Below are 17,741 nucleotides of genomic sequence, written 5' to 3'. Positions count from 1 at the left end.
ACATTGATTCAAGTTCCTATATGTTTAAATATCTGATAATATTGCTGTGTACTTTGTCTTACCTTGTTTCTTAATTAAACTGTTTGAATGACTAGCTATTATTTGTGCATGAACCTTCTTTAATTGAATATCTATATGCATCTATAGGAATATAATTTCCATCTTTATGCAGATAAATAGATAAAATATACCTAATCAACATGCCCAAATGTAATGTAAAAATACAAAAGGAAGTAAAAAAAAAAGCCTGTTGCAAAATTATTCAAACATTCCAGTACATTTTTAAATTTTCAGATGGCATACTATCGACCTAAAAAGCTTAACATGCTTTATTCAAATAGCTACTAAATGTGTGAGAACACTAATCAGATTTTTAACAATGACAAAAATATAAAAACAGTGAAGTATGTTCAGTAGATGAAACCCCCAGTATTTGGTCCAAATGGGTAAGGTCTGTAGCATAACAAAGCAGGAGTTTTTAGCTGTCTAGCTGTCCATCTGGGACATAAATTACCTCCAATTGTCACAGTCACTTAATCAATTGCCTTTATCCTGACTATATTTGATCCACAGACTTGCGTATAAGAATGTAGGTATTTTGTCCCCCTCTTCACAAAGCTAGGTAAAAAAACACATTTGGTATAAACAGAACTCTGACTTTAAACCTGTTAAACACCTTTGGGACAAAACTAAAATGCATCCAACATCAGTACCTGACCTCACAAGTCAGTAAATAACGTCATGCAAAGACAGGCTGAATGGACACAATTTCCTGTACACTCTGTTCAGGATCTTGTGAAAAGCATTCCTAAAAAAGTTAGCATTCTTAAAGTGGAACCAAAGTTTTGCTTTCAAAATTTGTGATCAGGTAGGGCTTTTTTTGCAGAAAGAAACAGGTGATTTCCCTTCTTCAATCAAAAATACCTGCCTGATCACTGTCCTTTCCTAAAATGAGACAGGTTAGGGTGTTAAAAAAATGTGATCAGGCAGGGAAGGTTATTTAATTGCAGAAGGGACATGCCCTGTCCATTCTGCAATATTTGACCTTTTTAGTCACGCTTTTTTATTTCTAGAGTTAGGTTTTGTATTGAATTCTTTATGCGTGTCTCATATGCCCCAGAAACTGCACATCACAGTGGATGGTTTCAGCACACTTTCATATGGGTTGTACTCCCCACTTTCAAATTAGGGGGGTACAACCCTTATAAAAAAAAATAGGTGCTGCATGGGAGGCCATAGATTGCCTAAAGATTTGAAAGTGCAAGAGTCATATTTATATACACTGTTAAGTTCATGAAAATAAATATCTATTTTTTCAGAAAAGGTAGGGTTGATTCTTTAAGGAGGCAAACAATGGAATTAGAGACAACACTAATCCCCAAATTATTTTTACTCATCTCTGTGCTCATCCTATTATTGTGTAATAATTATCCACTCATAACACTAATAATAATAACACTCATTATTATTGAGTGTTTCATGTATAGCATTTATCCAAAACTTCCCTCTTTTACAGTATGTTGCTGATAATGGAGAACAATGGTAAGCATTGGTTAAGTTTCTTGAATTTCGCCACCTAACCAGTCTAGGATTGGACATTTAGGTAATCTTGATGTTTTTTACATATGCTATGTGTGTATGTATAAATATGTAAAAAAATATTGCTGTAAATTCATAGAAGGTGTGCAATACACTTTTATAAACTTGTCACTATTAGGTTTTGTTTAAAAAATAAAATACCTGTACTGTATTTTCTGTATTATTGTGAATAAAAATCTTGTAGCAGTGTTTGTTCATATGTTGTTTTGATGAAGAAAAAAAAAGCAAGATTCACAGTAGAATTTGCAATTTCCAGAATTAGATAGCATATGAATGGGGAAGACCTATCACCTGATAACTACCAGGATAAGAAATTCAAGGAGAAACTGAAAATGTGGCTGTAATTCAGTCAACGATCTCTGAAGGCATCATAAAGGTTTACGAGACCATCAGAACTGTGAGACTGAACTGTACTTCCAGTCATCAATCTCTCCTTCTCTCAATAGCAGTTTTTTTTTTTTTTTTTTTGGGAAGATGCATAGCAGGTCTAGGATTTTAAGCTTGTAAAAAGTTTATTGAGGAATTGTAAGAAAGAAAAGGGATTTTACAACAGAAAACTGGTAAGTAGAGAAAAGACAGACTTGTTTTATGATGCCATGTGACACCTATCCTGTTTTGCTGTCAAAATGTAGCCTATTAAGGGCTCAGTATCCATAGAATACTATTTTACACTAAATCAGATGGAGATGTAAAGTAAGCATTCATGTAAAACATGGATATTTTCCAATACTCAAAATCAAGGTTTTATTTAACTGGAAACATGTTTCAAAATACAATAGATTTTCTGGTTACATTGTTTAAAAGTAATACCTAAAGGAATGCTCAGCATTGTGAAATTATACCAGTGGCACATAGCAGCAGCTATTTAGTGTGTTTTAAAACAGAAATCAGCATTGTTAAGCTTGTTATCTGCTGTGCAAGATGAAACCCATGTGGACTAAACCCATGGAACTCACCTATCTGTGTTCCATCGCAGGGCATCTTCATCTTCTAGCTCCTTATCTTTCCAGAGATGATGTTCGCCCATCCTGATTGTTCCCTCATCACTGATACAAGCAAGGGAGTCTGGGATAAGTCGGATTAACACAGAAGGGACACCGCGTATCCTTTTCTGCAATACCCTCCTGCCTGATCTGTTTTAGGGGTATGCTCTGATACAATCTGGAACATCTGTATTCATATATCTCTGTCCACTTAAAACACACCATCCACTAAAATCAAAGGTCTACTTAGTCTGGGCCCAGTCCCCTGCCCTAAATTGCCTACTGTTAGTTGGGGTAAAATGCACCTAAAAATAAGAAGTCAGAATTATACTTACCCCATCTTCCTCATTACTACATTGTCATTTTACTTCCAAAAAGATTCCTGGGAAAGGTAGAGCAGGCAAAATCACACAAAGGTCACTCCTGTAACTAATGACTTCCATTTAAGTACCTGACCCCTGCCTACATCATTGTAGCCTTAAAAAAAAGAAAACTAATGCATTCACCACATCTAAGAACTGGTCATTTGCAATAGACGACTCTTGTTTTTAGGTTTGGATGTCTATTAAGTAGAGGCTTATTTTAAAGGAATGATTTAAAAGATACTTAGCAGGTTTATTTAATACCAAAAATGTTTTCAGTGAACAAGTTCCAGTAATCATAAAATTGCCAGAGGCAGAGGCATGCTTGCATTGTAGTGAGTGAGCACATGGATGAACTTGCACAAAAAAATTTAATCCCTAAACATATCTAGCTGATCATCAACTGATGTTCAATAGGCAGCATGGTGGCTCAGAGGTTAGCACTCTGGCCTTTGCAGTGCTAGGTCTTAGGTTCGAATCTCGACCAGGAGACTATGTGCATGGAGTTTGCAGGTTCTCCCCGGGTTTGTGTGGTTTTCTTCCAGGTACTCTGGTCTTCTCCCACATTCCAAAAAGATGCAGTTAGGTTAATTGGCTTCCCCAAAATAATGTATGTTAGACTGTGGTAATTTACATACTTACATAGTAACAGGTTGAAAAAAGACACATCCAAGATATAAAATCCTTTAGACATAAGCCAAAAAAACCCTGCTACAATTTGCTCCAACAGGGGAAAAAAAATTCCTTCCTGATTCCATGAGGCAATCGGATGTTCCCTGGATCAACAGTCTCAGTTATCTTTACTTTAAAGCTTTAACCCCCCTAGCATTCTAATCCTGTCATTTTTTGATGCAAAAAGTGATCCTATTTTTTTTGCATAGAAATTTTTGTTTATATTGTGGGCCTGTAATTCTTAGGATTAACTCTCGGGTATATTTATTATATTTATTAAATCGCTATCGCTGTGTTCGAATTCCTCCAAAACAGCGCTTGCGCCGGCGAGATGCCTTTTGGATGCCATGTGGTCTCCAGTAATACGTCAGGAACAATCAAGGTCAAGGACAAAGTGATGAAATGATACATTCAGCAAGTGATCAAAAAGTCATCAAAAGGTCAGATCAAGGTCAGGGCTAATAGTGGGCAAAATGTTAATCAGGGCACTGGGCAATGATGCTTGGTGCACTACAATGTGTATTTATACTTTTTTTATGTGTTTTGATGTGTTTTTACTGTAAAAAAAAATTTAAAAGCAGATTACATAGTAGTCTGCTTTTAAATTTCGCGCCCCCAGAATCCATCACTCCACCCGCATCACCCGGAAGATGTCACACATCTTGCCGGGTGATGCGGTGGGGATGTCCCCGCCCTGCTCATTCCCCTGCTCGCATCTCCCGGAGGCTGATCTCTGGGTGATGCGAGCAGGAGAGTGAGCAGCTGGGACATCCCCTACTCCTGGAGGCTGATCACCCGGAGATCAGCCTCCAGGAGTAGGGGATGTCAACCTCCAGGAGTAGGGGATGTCCCCGGGATGTCCCCGCTGACTATTCCATATTTTCACAGACCTTACAGTGAAGAATCCCTTCCGTATCTGGAGCTTAAACTTCTTTTCCTCCAGACGCAAAGAGTGCCCTCTTGTTCTTTGTAACGATCTTAACGTGAATAATTGGGAATAGAGTTCTCTATATGGACCATTTATATATTTATACAGGGTGATCATTTTCCCCCTTAAATGTTTCTTCTCAAAGGAGAATAGATTCAGTTCAGCTCATCTCTCCTCATAGCTGAGTTTCCCTGTTACTTTTATTAGTTTAGTTGTCCTTCTCTGCACTCTCTCCAATTCCCTAATATCCTTTTTGTGAACTGGTGCCTAAAACTGGACAGCATATTCCAGATGTGGTCTGACCCATGCTTTGTACAGGGGCAGGATTATGTCTCCATCTTTGCAGTCTTTTCCTCTTTTATTACAAGAAAGTACTTTGCTAGCTTTATATATTGTGGCTTGGCATTGTATGCTATTATTAAGCCTCTATGATTTACCAGAACCCCCAAATTCTTTTCTATTTCTGACTCCCCAAAAAAATTTCCTTTAAACAGTATAAAGCATGCATGTTGATAGCCTTCAAGTGCATAACTTTACATTTATCTATATTAAATTTCATTTTTGCCACATTACATCCAGGTGTGCTTTTAGATTATAGATATCCTGTATGGATGTAATTCCATTACAAAGTTTGGTGTCATCTGCAAACACAGAAATGGTATATTTAATCCCAAACTCTATATCATTTATAAAGATGTTAAACAGTAAAAGTCCCAACACTGAACCCTGGGGTACAAACACTAATAATCTTAAGCTGCGTACACACCTGCAATTTTTCTCGTTGGAAAGGATCTTTCACGATCCTTTCCAACGAGAAAAGACTGCACGATGCATGAACGATGCTGTACATACAGCACCGTTCATGCTCTATGGAGAGGGGAGGGGGAGAGCGACGGAGCGGCACCCTGCTGCGCGCTCTCCCCTTCCCTTTCATTAGGATCGGTCGTCGTCCATCGTCCATGGATCCGCCAGGACGGTCGTCGGACGATGGACGACGACCGACTGTACACACGGCAGATTTTCGCCCGATAATTGGCCGATACCGATTATCGGGCGAGAAAAATTTGCCGTGTGTACGCAGCTTTAGACCATTCAGAGTATGAATCATTAATCACTACTCTCTGGATGTGGTGTTTAACCAGTTCTCTATACATTTACAGATTGACTTTTCTAAACCTATTGACCCTAACTTGCATATTAACTATCTGTGGGGTACAGTGTCAAATGCTTTAGCAAAGTCCAAGTATACCATATCAGTTGCTACTCCACTATCAATTTGTTTACTTACTTCCTCATAAAAGGAGAGTAAATGTGTTTGACAACTGGTCTCTCTTGAATCCATGCTGACTATCACTTATAATATTATTTTCTAGTAGCAACTCCTCAATGTGGTTATTTATCAAACTCACTAGGACCTTTTCAGCTATGGACATTAAACTTACCAGTCTGTTGTTACTTGGTAATGACTTTGCTCCCTATTTGAAGAAAGGAACCACATTGGCCTTATACCAATCCATTGGTACCATGCCAGTGATTAAGGAGTCTCTAAAAATTAGAAACAATGGCTTTGAAATAACTGAGCTCAGCTCTTTGAGGACATGTGGATGTAATCCATCAGTCCCTGGTGCTTTGCCAACCTTAATTTTGCCCAACTGTTTCTTGAGCATATCAAGTGAGCCATTGTGGCTCATTTAAGGTAGTGAGATTGCTATTAGCAATTTGGGCTTCAGCTCTGCCATTTTCCATATTAGTGTACACAGAACTAAAAAAAGTGTTTAGTAAATCCGCCTTTTGTTTATCCCCAGTTACCAAATCAGAGGCATCCTTTAAGGGGCCTACATGCTCAGATCTGAGCTTTTTGCTATTAATATATATTAAATAAATTACTGCTTGCCTTACTTTCCTTTCCAATCTATCTTTTATTTTGAAGTTTTGCACATTTTATCTCCTTTTTACATCTTTTGTTGTATTCTTTATAATTTTCAAATGATGGTGAGCCTTTATTTTTATATTTTTGGAATGCCCCTTTCTTATTCTTTATGGCTTTTTTAACATTAGCTGTGAGCCACACAGGGTTTACTATACCCAAAACAAAAAAAAATCACACTTACCTTTTATCCCCCTGATCCTTCCTGCCATCCTCCTGGAATTCCTCTTTGTCCCAGCACTGGGCAGGTGTGAGATCGGGTGACGTAGCCCACTGTAAGATGGGGAAAAAAGATCTCATTGCGCTTGCGGGAGATTGGCATCTCTTTCCCTTAATAGTAACAATGCCCCTTCAATGCATGTCCGCGATCTCGGGCATGCGCAGAAGGAGCCCCCAGAGCCCCCTGGGATGCGTGATGTAGGTTTTCCGGGAGGCTCTGCGCTCCCATTCAGTCTTGATCGCAGAGGCCATCAAGACTGAAAGGGGAGGGTATTGCACTTAAAAAAAATAAAAAAATAGATAACATTTTTCTGTGCTTGACTACCCTTTTATTTAAAGTGAAAGTGTTGAGTTTAGGTATGCTTTAAATTTACTCATTGGAATATATTTTTAGTGTGCTTGTGTAGAAAAGACTTGAAACATTCTCATTCTGTTCTGTGTTCTTTGAGGACAATAACAGAATAACAAATCTCTCCCAGTCCAAGTCACAGAGAGCTGCCCTTAACGATGAAAAATTTGCTCCCCTAAAATTTAATGTTTTTATCTTTCCTGTTTTTGTTTCAAGTTTACAGCTTACATTAAATGAAATAATATTATGGTCACTGCTAAACAGATTCTCTTTTATCTGCACATGTTATAAGCTCTGCATTGTTAGAATGAACTAGGTCCAGCAGAGTATCATTTCTAGTTGGAGCTTCTATAAACTGTACCATAAAATCATCTTGTAATAAATTCATAAATTTCCGCGTTTTTGTTGTACCTGTAGTGCCAATACTCCAGTCAATGTCGGTGTTGTTATTAAAATAGTTACATATGACTATGACTATGGTAGGGACATTAGATTGTGAACCCCTTGAGCGACCACTGGTGACATGACTATGGACTTTGTAAAGAGCTGCACAATATGTTGGCGCTATATAATTACTGTGTAATAATTTGTGGTCCTAGTTTGCTGTGTTTATCTAACACTGCTTTTATACAGAAGAAAAGAAGTAACAAAGGTATATGTATGTGAACTTACTGACACTTTCCTGTAAATATCACATGCATGTCATTTTTCTAAAAATATTCATAAAAATAATGGGACTGGCTAAAAGCTAAAATAGAAAAAAAGAAGACCAAGCAAATTAGTGGGATTAAGCCTGGACACCAGTCTGCTGCAGGAATAGAAAAGTTATGAATGTGTAATGAATTTCCACTGCAAGCACTAGAGCATGGAAACCTATACACCAGATGCTCTCTAAATTCACTAATGCACAATACAATACCCCTCTGTATACAGTTCACTAAGATTGTTCAAATAGAGGAGTGTAAATGGGAAATAAAAGGGATTCTTCTCCAATGAGAGCTGTGCACACTAAAAATGTATCTACATTTGAAAACAAATGTAATATGGCGCATGTTACCAGACTTTATATGTGGTGTCTTCATCAATTTACACCGATACCGTCCTAGATTCTGTTAAAATAATATTGTAAATATAGACTTATAGATTATATATAGATTTTCTGCACATGATCATTCTGTCATTATATGCATATTCTTAAGTAGATCAGGCACATTGCAACTGCAATGGTTAGAATATGGAACCATGCACATTCTGTAAATACAAATTAATTAAATATTTGTCCTACCTCAAAGGGCAATTCTGTAAGTCCAAAATTCGCAGATACATCCAATCTCTCAAGGTTTTCACAATCTCCCAGTTCTGAAGGTATCTCTTTCAAACAATTGTAGCTAACGTTAAGTTCTCTCAAATTACTCAGACAACCTGTTAAAATAACACATATATATTTAGTTATGAAAGCTGTCTCTTAATATTTATTCCTATCACTATCTCCTGTAAAATGTTATTATAGTTATTCTTTTCTAGTTAATTTTATTCTAGTTTATTTCACTAAATTATATTACCTTTAAAATATTATTCTTTAGGTTTTCAAAAATTATATTATGCTATACAGAACATATCTTAATGTCTGAACTCTTATGCAGTTTAGTGTATATTAATCTCTTTGTAAGGAAAATGGTATGATGCCAGTAAATAAATAAGCTGTAACTGTAATACCTCTTTTTTGTATATGTTACTTTTACTCATGTTATTTTTTTTAAGAATTGGTTTACCCTTTAATTTTTTTACCATACCCAGGCAAATCCAACAATATGCAAACACATATTTTCATCTTTTTCTTTTCTTTTTCTGCCCTCTGAAAACTATACTAGGTTCTTCATCTGACTTAAATTTACTGCTGGATGGTTGTTAAAGATACCTATAGATTTCTGCAAATACGGTATTTACATTAAAAAGAAACTGGAAACTACTTAAATGTGGATACCTTTAGCTCATATTAACCCAACAATATTATGCTAAATCACAGTCTGTTAACCAGAAAAGAAAAATAGTAGTTCAATCAATCAAGCTAATATAGTGACCCACAGTGATTCTCATGGTAATGCCCATCCAGTTGAAGTTAAGGCCCAGGCCCATAGGCAGCTTTAAGTAGGTTTGGTTTCAAGTTTGTCCATTTAGATATGTGTCCCATTGTGAATGCACTCATTGTTTGGTTAAGATAGGTTTAGCTTATATCACAGGGGCCCCATCACTGGAAGCCAAGAATGTGATTGGCCTTGATGTTCAGGAGCTTATCTTCATATGAATGCATGAACTAAAGCTGCGTACACACCTGCAATTTTTCTCGTTGGAAAGGATCTTTCACGATCCTTTCCAACGAGAAAAGACTGCACGATGCATGAACAATGCTGTACATACAGCACCGTTCATGCTCTATGGAGAGGGGAGGGGGGAGAGCGACGGAGCGGCACCCTGCTGCGCGCTCTCCCCTTCCCTTTCATTAGGATCGGTCGTCGTCCATCGTCCATGGATCCGCCAGGACGGTCGTCGGACGATGGACGACGACCGACTGTACACACGGCAGATTTTCGCCCGATAATTGGCCGATACCGATTATCGGGTGAGAAAAATTTGCCGTGTGTACGCAGCTTTAGTTTCTCTGGTTTATTAAAGGGGACTTGCTTATCTGGTGGCTTCCTGTAAACTTTTGAGCCAGGGTGCTTTTATCTTTAGCTCTACATCACAGTCCCTCCCTGCCATACTATAATAATAATATACATTTAAACATACCTTTTTAAAACAAAATTACCTTCACTGCCTTCATGAACACATACAGGAATTTGAATGTAACATCCAAACAGCAGGAAATGTAATATCAAGACAACTAACATAAAAAAATCAGGTAAGCAAAACTTTTTAAAGCCGAACAATACAGCATTATGAAAAATGTAAAAGGTATACTTAAAATGATTAATGCCCAATCCACAGTTTTGTTCTGTGAAACTGTAATTTTCTGCTCAGTAAGAGAACAGTCCTTTGGATCGTCTCATTATATTCACCCTTAATTTGCTCACTAAATAGCAGTTATTTTTCTTTGTAAAATATTTCCTCTGGATTAAAAAACAAGCAAAATGTACTCTATCCTTTGTGTTGTAGTTAGTGCGCTGCAGCTTCCCACAGTGCTAAAGAATGTTTGAACAGCATGCAAGTTCCATCAGTGCAGCATGAGTGCAGTCTAACCAAGATCACACAAACCTGTTCAATCGTATCTGCTATTTAGTGTGTGGACCAGTGAAACAGTATGATAATGTGCTTCCATTTATAGTGCCAAGATAAATGTGCCCAACTCAACTCAAATCATTTTTTTGTATATCGAAATGTTGGCTTTTGCAATTACCAAAAGAATACCACAATTTTTAAAATAGAAATTTAGCTTTAAAGGCATCTGTATGCATATTTTTTTAACTAAATATAAACCTTTCAATTCAACATATGGAAACCACCAGAAATGTTTACCATGTTTCGCATAATGTTTACTTTTTTAGTGTTTAAAAGTTGCAGCGGGTCCTATATTTTTTCATCTTCCTTCTCTCTTTGCAAATCTCTACACTGGCTTCCATTTCTCCTAAGAATCTAATTCAAGTTACTATGCTTTTCCTTTTTCAATTACCTCACAGTTCTTGTTCCACCCACATTTCTGATTTATATTACACTCCTAGCTACTTTCTCTTTCTTTGCACAGCTCCAAAACTTCTCCAGGGCTGCCCCACTCTCTGGAACTCCCTTCCTCATCCTATTAGACTTGCTCCTTCTTTCTGCACGTTTCTACACAAAGGCCCTTAAAACACATTTTAAAACGTTCCTACCCTTCTTCTGTCACTTATCCCTTCACTAATTAGATAACATTCCATATTTCTCCCTTACTGAGTACTACTCTCACTCACCTCTTCTAAGCTTTATTGGGCAAAGTCCTCCTTTCCTCTTTGGGCATTGGGCCTGATTTATTAAAGCTCTCAAAGGCTGGAGAAGATTTTATCACTTTCATCAGTGAACCTGGGTGATCTGGGAAACCTGAAACATTTTTTTTTAAAAGTCATTTGCTCTTTGTTAGCAAATGTTTTCAATCCTAGACCATATCCATTTCACATTTGCTGGATCACCCAGATTCACTGATGATAGTGTATCCTCTCCAACCTTGGAGGCCCATTGTTTGTACTTTCAATGCTGTGTTATATGTTGTGCGCTTTATAAATAAAAAACAAAAAAGTGACATTTTCCAATGAGAACTACAAATTGTCCAATAGATAGAGATTTTTATCTATATTAGCCCTATGGTTATTCACATATATCAGGGACGTCAAACTCAAACACACACTGGGCCAAAATTAAAAAATTAGACATAAACTCTCTCATGTCTGCCATCGTATGAGTTACCAGTTTGTCTCTTTTTATGTCTGTAATGAATGGTGTTGTCATTCACATGCAGCTCACTGCTGTAGTGAATAGAGATTTCTTGTGTATTTACGGTCACATGCAGCAATTAGGGCCTTCCTGGAATATATCCAAGAGAATTGAGATCATTGGCATAATGTAATACCTATGGTATAACATCGGGATGGGTTATGATCATGCGTATAACTGTTACTAGAACAGTAAAAAATCAAAAACTTCATTTGAAGGGTTAAGATTGCAGTAGGTATAGGAGGTCAGGGAATTAAGTTGTATTGAAATTCATACCAGATAAACCTGGTTAGGTGCCAAGCCCTAAACGTCCAAACAAATTGACTATATGGTATATTAAGATAAGAAGAGAGGAGGAGAGAAAAAAAAGTTTTTTTTAGGCACAAAGAGAAAATTTGATATCTACAAAAATATGATTACTTTAATAATTCAATTTTAAATGATATCTAAAATGATGCATGGGTAAATCATGATATAAAAACATGACATATGCAGTTGTATCACATGGTACTAAACATTAGTCCAGAACTAGGGAGATCAGTTACAAACTTGTGTGAGTAATCAGAGTCAAATAGCATGTCTTATCCTGACGTATTTCACCTAAAAAGGCTTCTTTAGGGGATTTATTTTGAGGCCGACAGACCCACAAGTTGTATGACTGATTTTTTAATTCATCAAACTAAGATAGTAAACTTGCACTGGATGGATTACAATGATTGTTCCTTTGATGTATTTCAACAAAAGCTCTCCCAAAAAGTATTTCAAGATAGGAGTGTTTTATGAAGGACCATGTAATAATAGCGAAGTCTGTATAACACTATAACGTTTTTTCAATAAGGATTAAGGATATTTATTGTCCTTGGGGTAGTTATTAGAACTGAAGACTTGGAATATAATATAGCTTTAAACTTTCAATACAGGTAGAAGGTAAATGTAGGTAAGAACCTTTTGAAGGTAATAAGGTAATAACTGGGTTAATTAGGTAATTTTCATGAATGAGAGATGAACTTTGTGGTTGGTGATGTGTGGTGATTGGTGATGTGTGGTATGGATCAGTGTGTTTGCAAATGGCAGGTTGCGGACACACTGCTTCCTACCATACACCAGTTATGTTGTCCATTTATACAAACAAATCAATAGGTCAGAGCAGTGTTATGAGCATTTTGGGCTTTGTTGTTTCTGTTGACACCCCTCGTGCTCTCTAAATCCTTTGTTGATTATTAAGTGGTCATTTGTAAAACAGATTGCAAAAAAAAAAAAAAAAAAACATAAAAAAATAACATTTGCACAGAGCGTTTGTAAGCAAAAGGTAGATAAATACAATCTTTTTAGTACTACCGTTGGCTGTTATAATGAATAAATAGATAAGAATAAAGAGTTTAAGTAGCACTAAGGGCAAAACACAAATTAAGTTTTAGCAGCACATAGAATGCTCTTATGAACTGAAAACATCCTACAGTAAAAAAAGAATTGTTTAAGAGGAAATGTTGAGCAACTAATCGCTGTAAAATTAGATGAAGAATAATGCATTAGTTTATGTTTTAAAATTATGTTGTAGGTTCAGCTGGCTAATTTGCATATACATTTATCAAATTAAAAAGCATGTTCATCTCTTAAAAGGCTAGGCATATTTAGATTAATTAGAGTAAGAGGAATTTGTTCACCCTGAGATAAAGTATACAGATGAGATGTCTAAATAGGCTGAATATACTGAATATTGTCTTAAAAGGTTTAAAATAACACGTTGTAGGGGCATTACTAAACAGTCTGATCACTAGTTGAGTTTCAAATGACCAGGAGGGAGCATTCCAGGGAATATTTTGCATTAACCATTAGGGTAATTTTAGGGTTAGTGGATTAGGTGTTCAGGGATTTGGGAATATGTTTGTGTTAAATGACAGGTTTAAGACTAGCTGATGTTTCATGAAAATGTACCTAGATAAAGCGAGAGTTCAGCATAGCAGTACATTCCAGCATTTTATCTGTGCTATGTCTGAGGTCTATCTTAAGCTACGTACACACATGCAATAATTGTTGTTGGAAACTAATGATTAACGACCAAACGTTCGATAATCATTACCAAAAACAGTGCACAATGACAGGCGAACCACACCGATGAACAAGCAATGTTGCTGGAAACGAACAACCAACCTGGCGGATCTGTTTGGGCGACGATCATTCGCTATCTATTGTGTGTAGGGTTGTGTAGTGATCGTGGGTGGTTCTGTGGTACACTTTCACTGGTACACATCACTTTCTGCATTGTTCAAAGGATCATATCTAGTGTGTGTATGTTTTTGGTGAATTATATTTGAACAATCGTATCGTTACGGCATATACAGAATCGTGCACTTGACGATCATTCAAAATAATCATGAATAATTGTTGATCTGTTTTTAGTTGTTCGTTTTTTAACAACAATTATTGCACGTGTGTACCTAGCCTTAGGTAGCCTAACTAGCCCCCTGCTGCTTTGCAATCAGCCTGAACAGTTTTCAGTATACAAACAGGAATAGATGGCTGAAATCCACTATTTACTGTGGATTTCAAGTTCAGTGAAATGATCATGTAATCAAGCAGCAGGATCCAGTAACATGCATGAGTGTTCTCCTCCATTGTAATGCCAGCGGTAGCGTAACAATATGTACTTAAATTGTAAAATATGTCAAACTCATACTGACATCATTAACATACCCCATAACTTGTGACTATTCAACCAACTCCTTTAATGCACTGCACATTATACCTTGTCTTTGCTTATCAATAGGCTGCAATGAACACACTAGCTTATGCAAAGCTGCCATTTCTGCCTTTCCATACTTGCACTGGTATGTCTTTGTATTTAAATTTTTTTTCCTATGTTCAATAAAAACACAATTGTAAAATAAAAGACATTTTCCTAGGTGAGACAGTACTGAGCAGAGCCTCAGGGAGCCATAACAACCCTTCCATATTTCTTCACAAAACCTAAAACATTTTGGTTTGACATACAACATAAATGTTTGAATTAGGTTTGTAAACTGAGCATCATTAGAGAGAGTAAAAACTGCAACAGGGACACAGACAAAAATAAAAATCTGATATGGGTTTAGTACCCCCTTTCATACCTAATAAAAATCAATTTATTTCTGTTTGTATCACCTTACTTAGTCAGTTTAACAGGACAGAAGTGAAACAAATTGTCTCTAACAAAGCCCTAAGTAATAATATAGACCTGAAAGGACAGTACTTCCACAGAGGCTATCCTAAACTAGAAGTAATTGCCTTTACATATAATTCATATATTTATATATCAAAAAATGAACACTAGTGTGAAAAGTCATAGCAATTGCAATATAGAATAAAAAAAATGCTAGAGCAGTGGGTGCCAACTAGTGTTGGTTGAATAGCTCACTATTCGATTCGACAGCTATTCGGCCGAATATAGCAAAAAAATTTGGGTGGTCGAATTCGAATTCGAATCCCATTAAAGTCAATGGGAGAAAAATTCGGGTTTGTTTCAGCACTGTGTAGAGCTTCTACAGCCTCCAAACAGATGTAAAAAGATACATTATAAAAGGATACATGAAAAGATACATTGTAAAGAGATACTTTGTAAAAGGATACATAAAAAGATACATTATAAAAAGATACATAACACTATTCCATACCCCTGTCCTTCACATGAAGATTAAAGTGCACCTGTCAAATCAATTTTAGGCTAAAGCTAGGTACACACTTCCAATAATTATTGTTAGAAAATGAACGATTGTGACCGATCAACGATTATGCACGATTATACTTGAACAATCATATTGTGCACAATTCTGTACATGCTGTAACAATATGATCGTTCAAATATATTCCACCAACAGCGTCCACACACTAGATACAACCGCTTGAACGATGCAGGGAGGGACATGTAAAGGAGAAAGTGTACCGCAGAAACATGCACCATCACTGAACGACAGTACATGATAGATAGTGAAAGATCGTCGGCCAATCAGATCCACCGTGGCGGTCGTTCATTTCCAACGACAATCCTCGTTCGTCAGTGTCCTTGGTCCCTTTTTTTGGCCAATCGGTTGTTCATCAGTCGTTTCTAACGATAATTATTGGACGTGTGTATGCAGCTTTAGTCTACACGGACTGCATTCCCATGGGCTAATCTACACCAGGACGTTTCCTTCAGGCACGTTTTTGAGCGTTATCCTAAACGTTGCATGCAACATTTAAAAAATTAAAACGCTGGATACAATGGGGGCTTTAATAAACATTTTTAGCAGGACTTTGGAATCTGGAAGCCCCCTTTAATAAGGAGACTCCCAGATCTCCACCGCCCCACCTTGGGGAATGAGTACAGGGGTACATAAATCCTCTTACTCATTCCCTGAAAGGGTTAAAATATAAGTAAAAAATAGGACAAGGCTTTAATATTAAATTATTTTATTAATGTGTGTGTTTGTGTAATTTAACTTAAAAAATTAAAACGCTGGATAAACGCGGGAAAACGCTTCCATTGAACTCAATGGAGGCTTTTGCAAGCGTTTTTAAGCTTTTATGCTATTAATGTGTGTGTTTGTGTAATTTAACTTTTTTTTTTTTTTTTTCTTAAATTATTTATTTTGTATGTGTTTTTTATTTTAAACTTGTTTTTTTTTTTATTGCTCTGCTCCCTGAGTTGCTGAGGAAAGGTAAATCCTGATCAGGATTTCCCTTTCCTCAGGGAGCAGAGCAATCAGCGGAGCTTTATGCTAATTGAAGGCACCTGCTTTCAATTAACTGTGACCGCACAGTTCCCACGGTCCCCTGATCCTGGAGACAATACGAGGGCAATAGAGGTTGAATGGAAATACTGTGTCCATTCATACCTCTACTGCTCTGTGATTGGTCTATTTCTCAGCCAATCACAGGTCAGTAGAGGTATGAATGAACATAGTATTTCCATTCATTGCCCTCCTATTGCTTGCGGTTACAGCTAATTGAAGGCACCTGCTTTCAATTAACTGTGACCGCACAGTTCCCACGGTCCAGGAATCCCACAATGACATTATGATTCATAATGTCATTGTAGGATAACCTGTAAAAAATAAACAAACAAGTTTAAAATAAAAAACAGAAACAAAATAAATAATTTAAAAAAAAAATTTTTTTTTTTTTTTTCCTCCCGAATTTTTGCTGTCGAATGCAGCAAAATTCGGTTCGGGTATACCCGAATTCGAACAGCCATATTCGGGTCGAATTTAGGGACAACCCGAATTCGAACATCAACACTAGTGCCAACCTTTCGAACCTCACAGACCACTAAATCCATGGAATCCGAACTGCACAAGCGCGGGGAGATGTGTGTCACTCAAAGGGTAACAAACTTCCCCCAGAGTGACATCAAGATACCAGAACCCGGCCATTCTTCCATTGCAGGCTCAGACCTGCTTGCTAAACATCCTGTGGGAACAGTAGCGCAGAGCTGTGCACACAACAAAAGTTGTGTCCATACGGGAAACATGATCAGCGGAGTCAGGAGAAGAACCCCGCTGGGGGGCGCACCGGCCAGAGCCGTGGACCACCGGTTGGCAATGGCTGTGCTAGAGGAACCATTATAATGCAAAAATTCAAAGTCTGAATTGCCTTCACAAACACTTTCAATGGTCAACAATTACATTGTGACTGAAAAGAATTAAAGATCCAATAGGACATCACAGTCATTATTGTATTGGCTGGTTTGAAAATATTAGTGCATTAGCCTTAAGATTTAGGAGCAATGTTAGGAAATCTGCTTGTGTATATGTAGGGGCACCTGTAGACACTAGAAGATCTTTAATATTCTTGTTGAATTTAGCTTGTACATATAAGAATTAGGATGTTAAAGTGTAGCCGCATACTTAAGCAAACATCGGGGCAGCCAATCTGAGGTCACCCAACCTTGTTATTTGTTACATACAGCCTATTCTTTAACAAAGTAAACAGCGGCACCATAAAAAAGGAGGTTAAATATTTCTGTCCATGTCTTTGTGTCTTTTAGTTTAAGCAACATTATTGAGACATTGGGCCTAATTTATCAATGAAATCCGCGCTCGCTGGTCGCGCGTACTTTTGTGCCGTTATATTGAGCCGGTTTACTGCGGGCTGGAGTCATATGCGCTCGTTCAGTCGCATCTCACTGCCAAGCCGGATGCTTGCCTTCATAACAAAATGGGCAATAGGGGTCGCGCATCCGCCAATTAAGGCGATTAGATTTCAGCGGCGCGATTAAGGAGGATCT

The 17,741-nt window shown here is 37.2% G+C and overlaps 1 protein-coding gene across 4 annotated transcripts in view; it reads right to left on the bottom strand.

Annotated features, from left to right (window-relative positions):
* Window positions 1–17,741, bottom strand: part of LRRC2 (leucine rich repeat containing 2) — a 165,527-nt gene that overhangs the window by 35,799 nt on the left and 111,987 nt on the right. For all 4 annotated transcript variants that reach the window (XM_072415013.1, XM_072415014.1, XM_072415015.1 and 1 more), the window contains one exon: window positions 8,325–8,461. In XM_072415013.1, coding sequence (XP_072271114.1) covers window positions 8,325–8,461 — 137 coding nt within the window. The remainder of the gene's footprint in view (window positions 1–8,324; window positions 8,462–17,741) is intronic.

The sequence above is a fragment of the Pyxicephalus adspersus genome, chromosome 6 (assembly GCF_032062135.1).
Source record: "Pyxicephalus adspersus chromosome 6, UCB_Pads_2.0, whole genome shotgun sequence".
Classification (NCBI taxonomy): Eukaryota; Metazoa; Chordata; class Amphibia; order Anura; family Pyxicephalidae; genus Pyxicephalus; species Pyxicephalus adspersus.
Note: the sequence above shows the minus strand (reverse complement) of the source record. Positions and strands in the feature narration are given on the sequence as shown.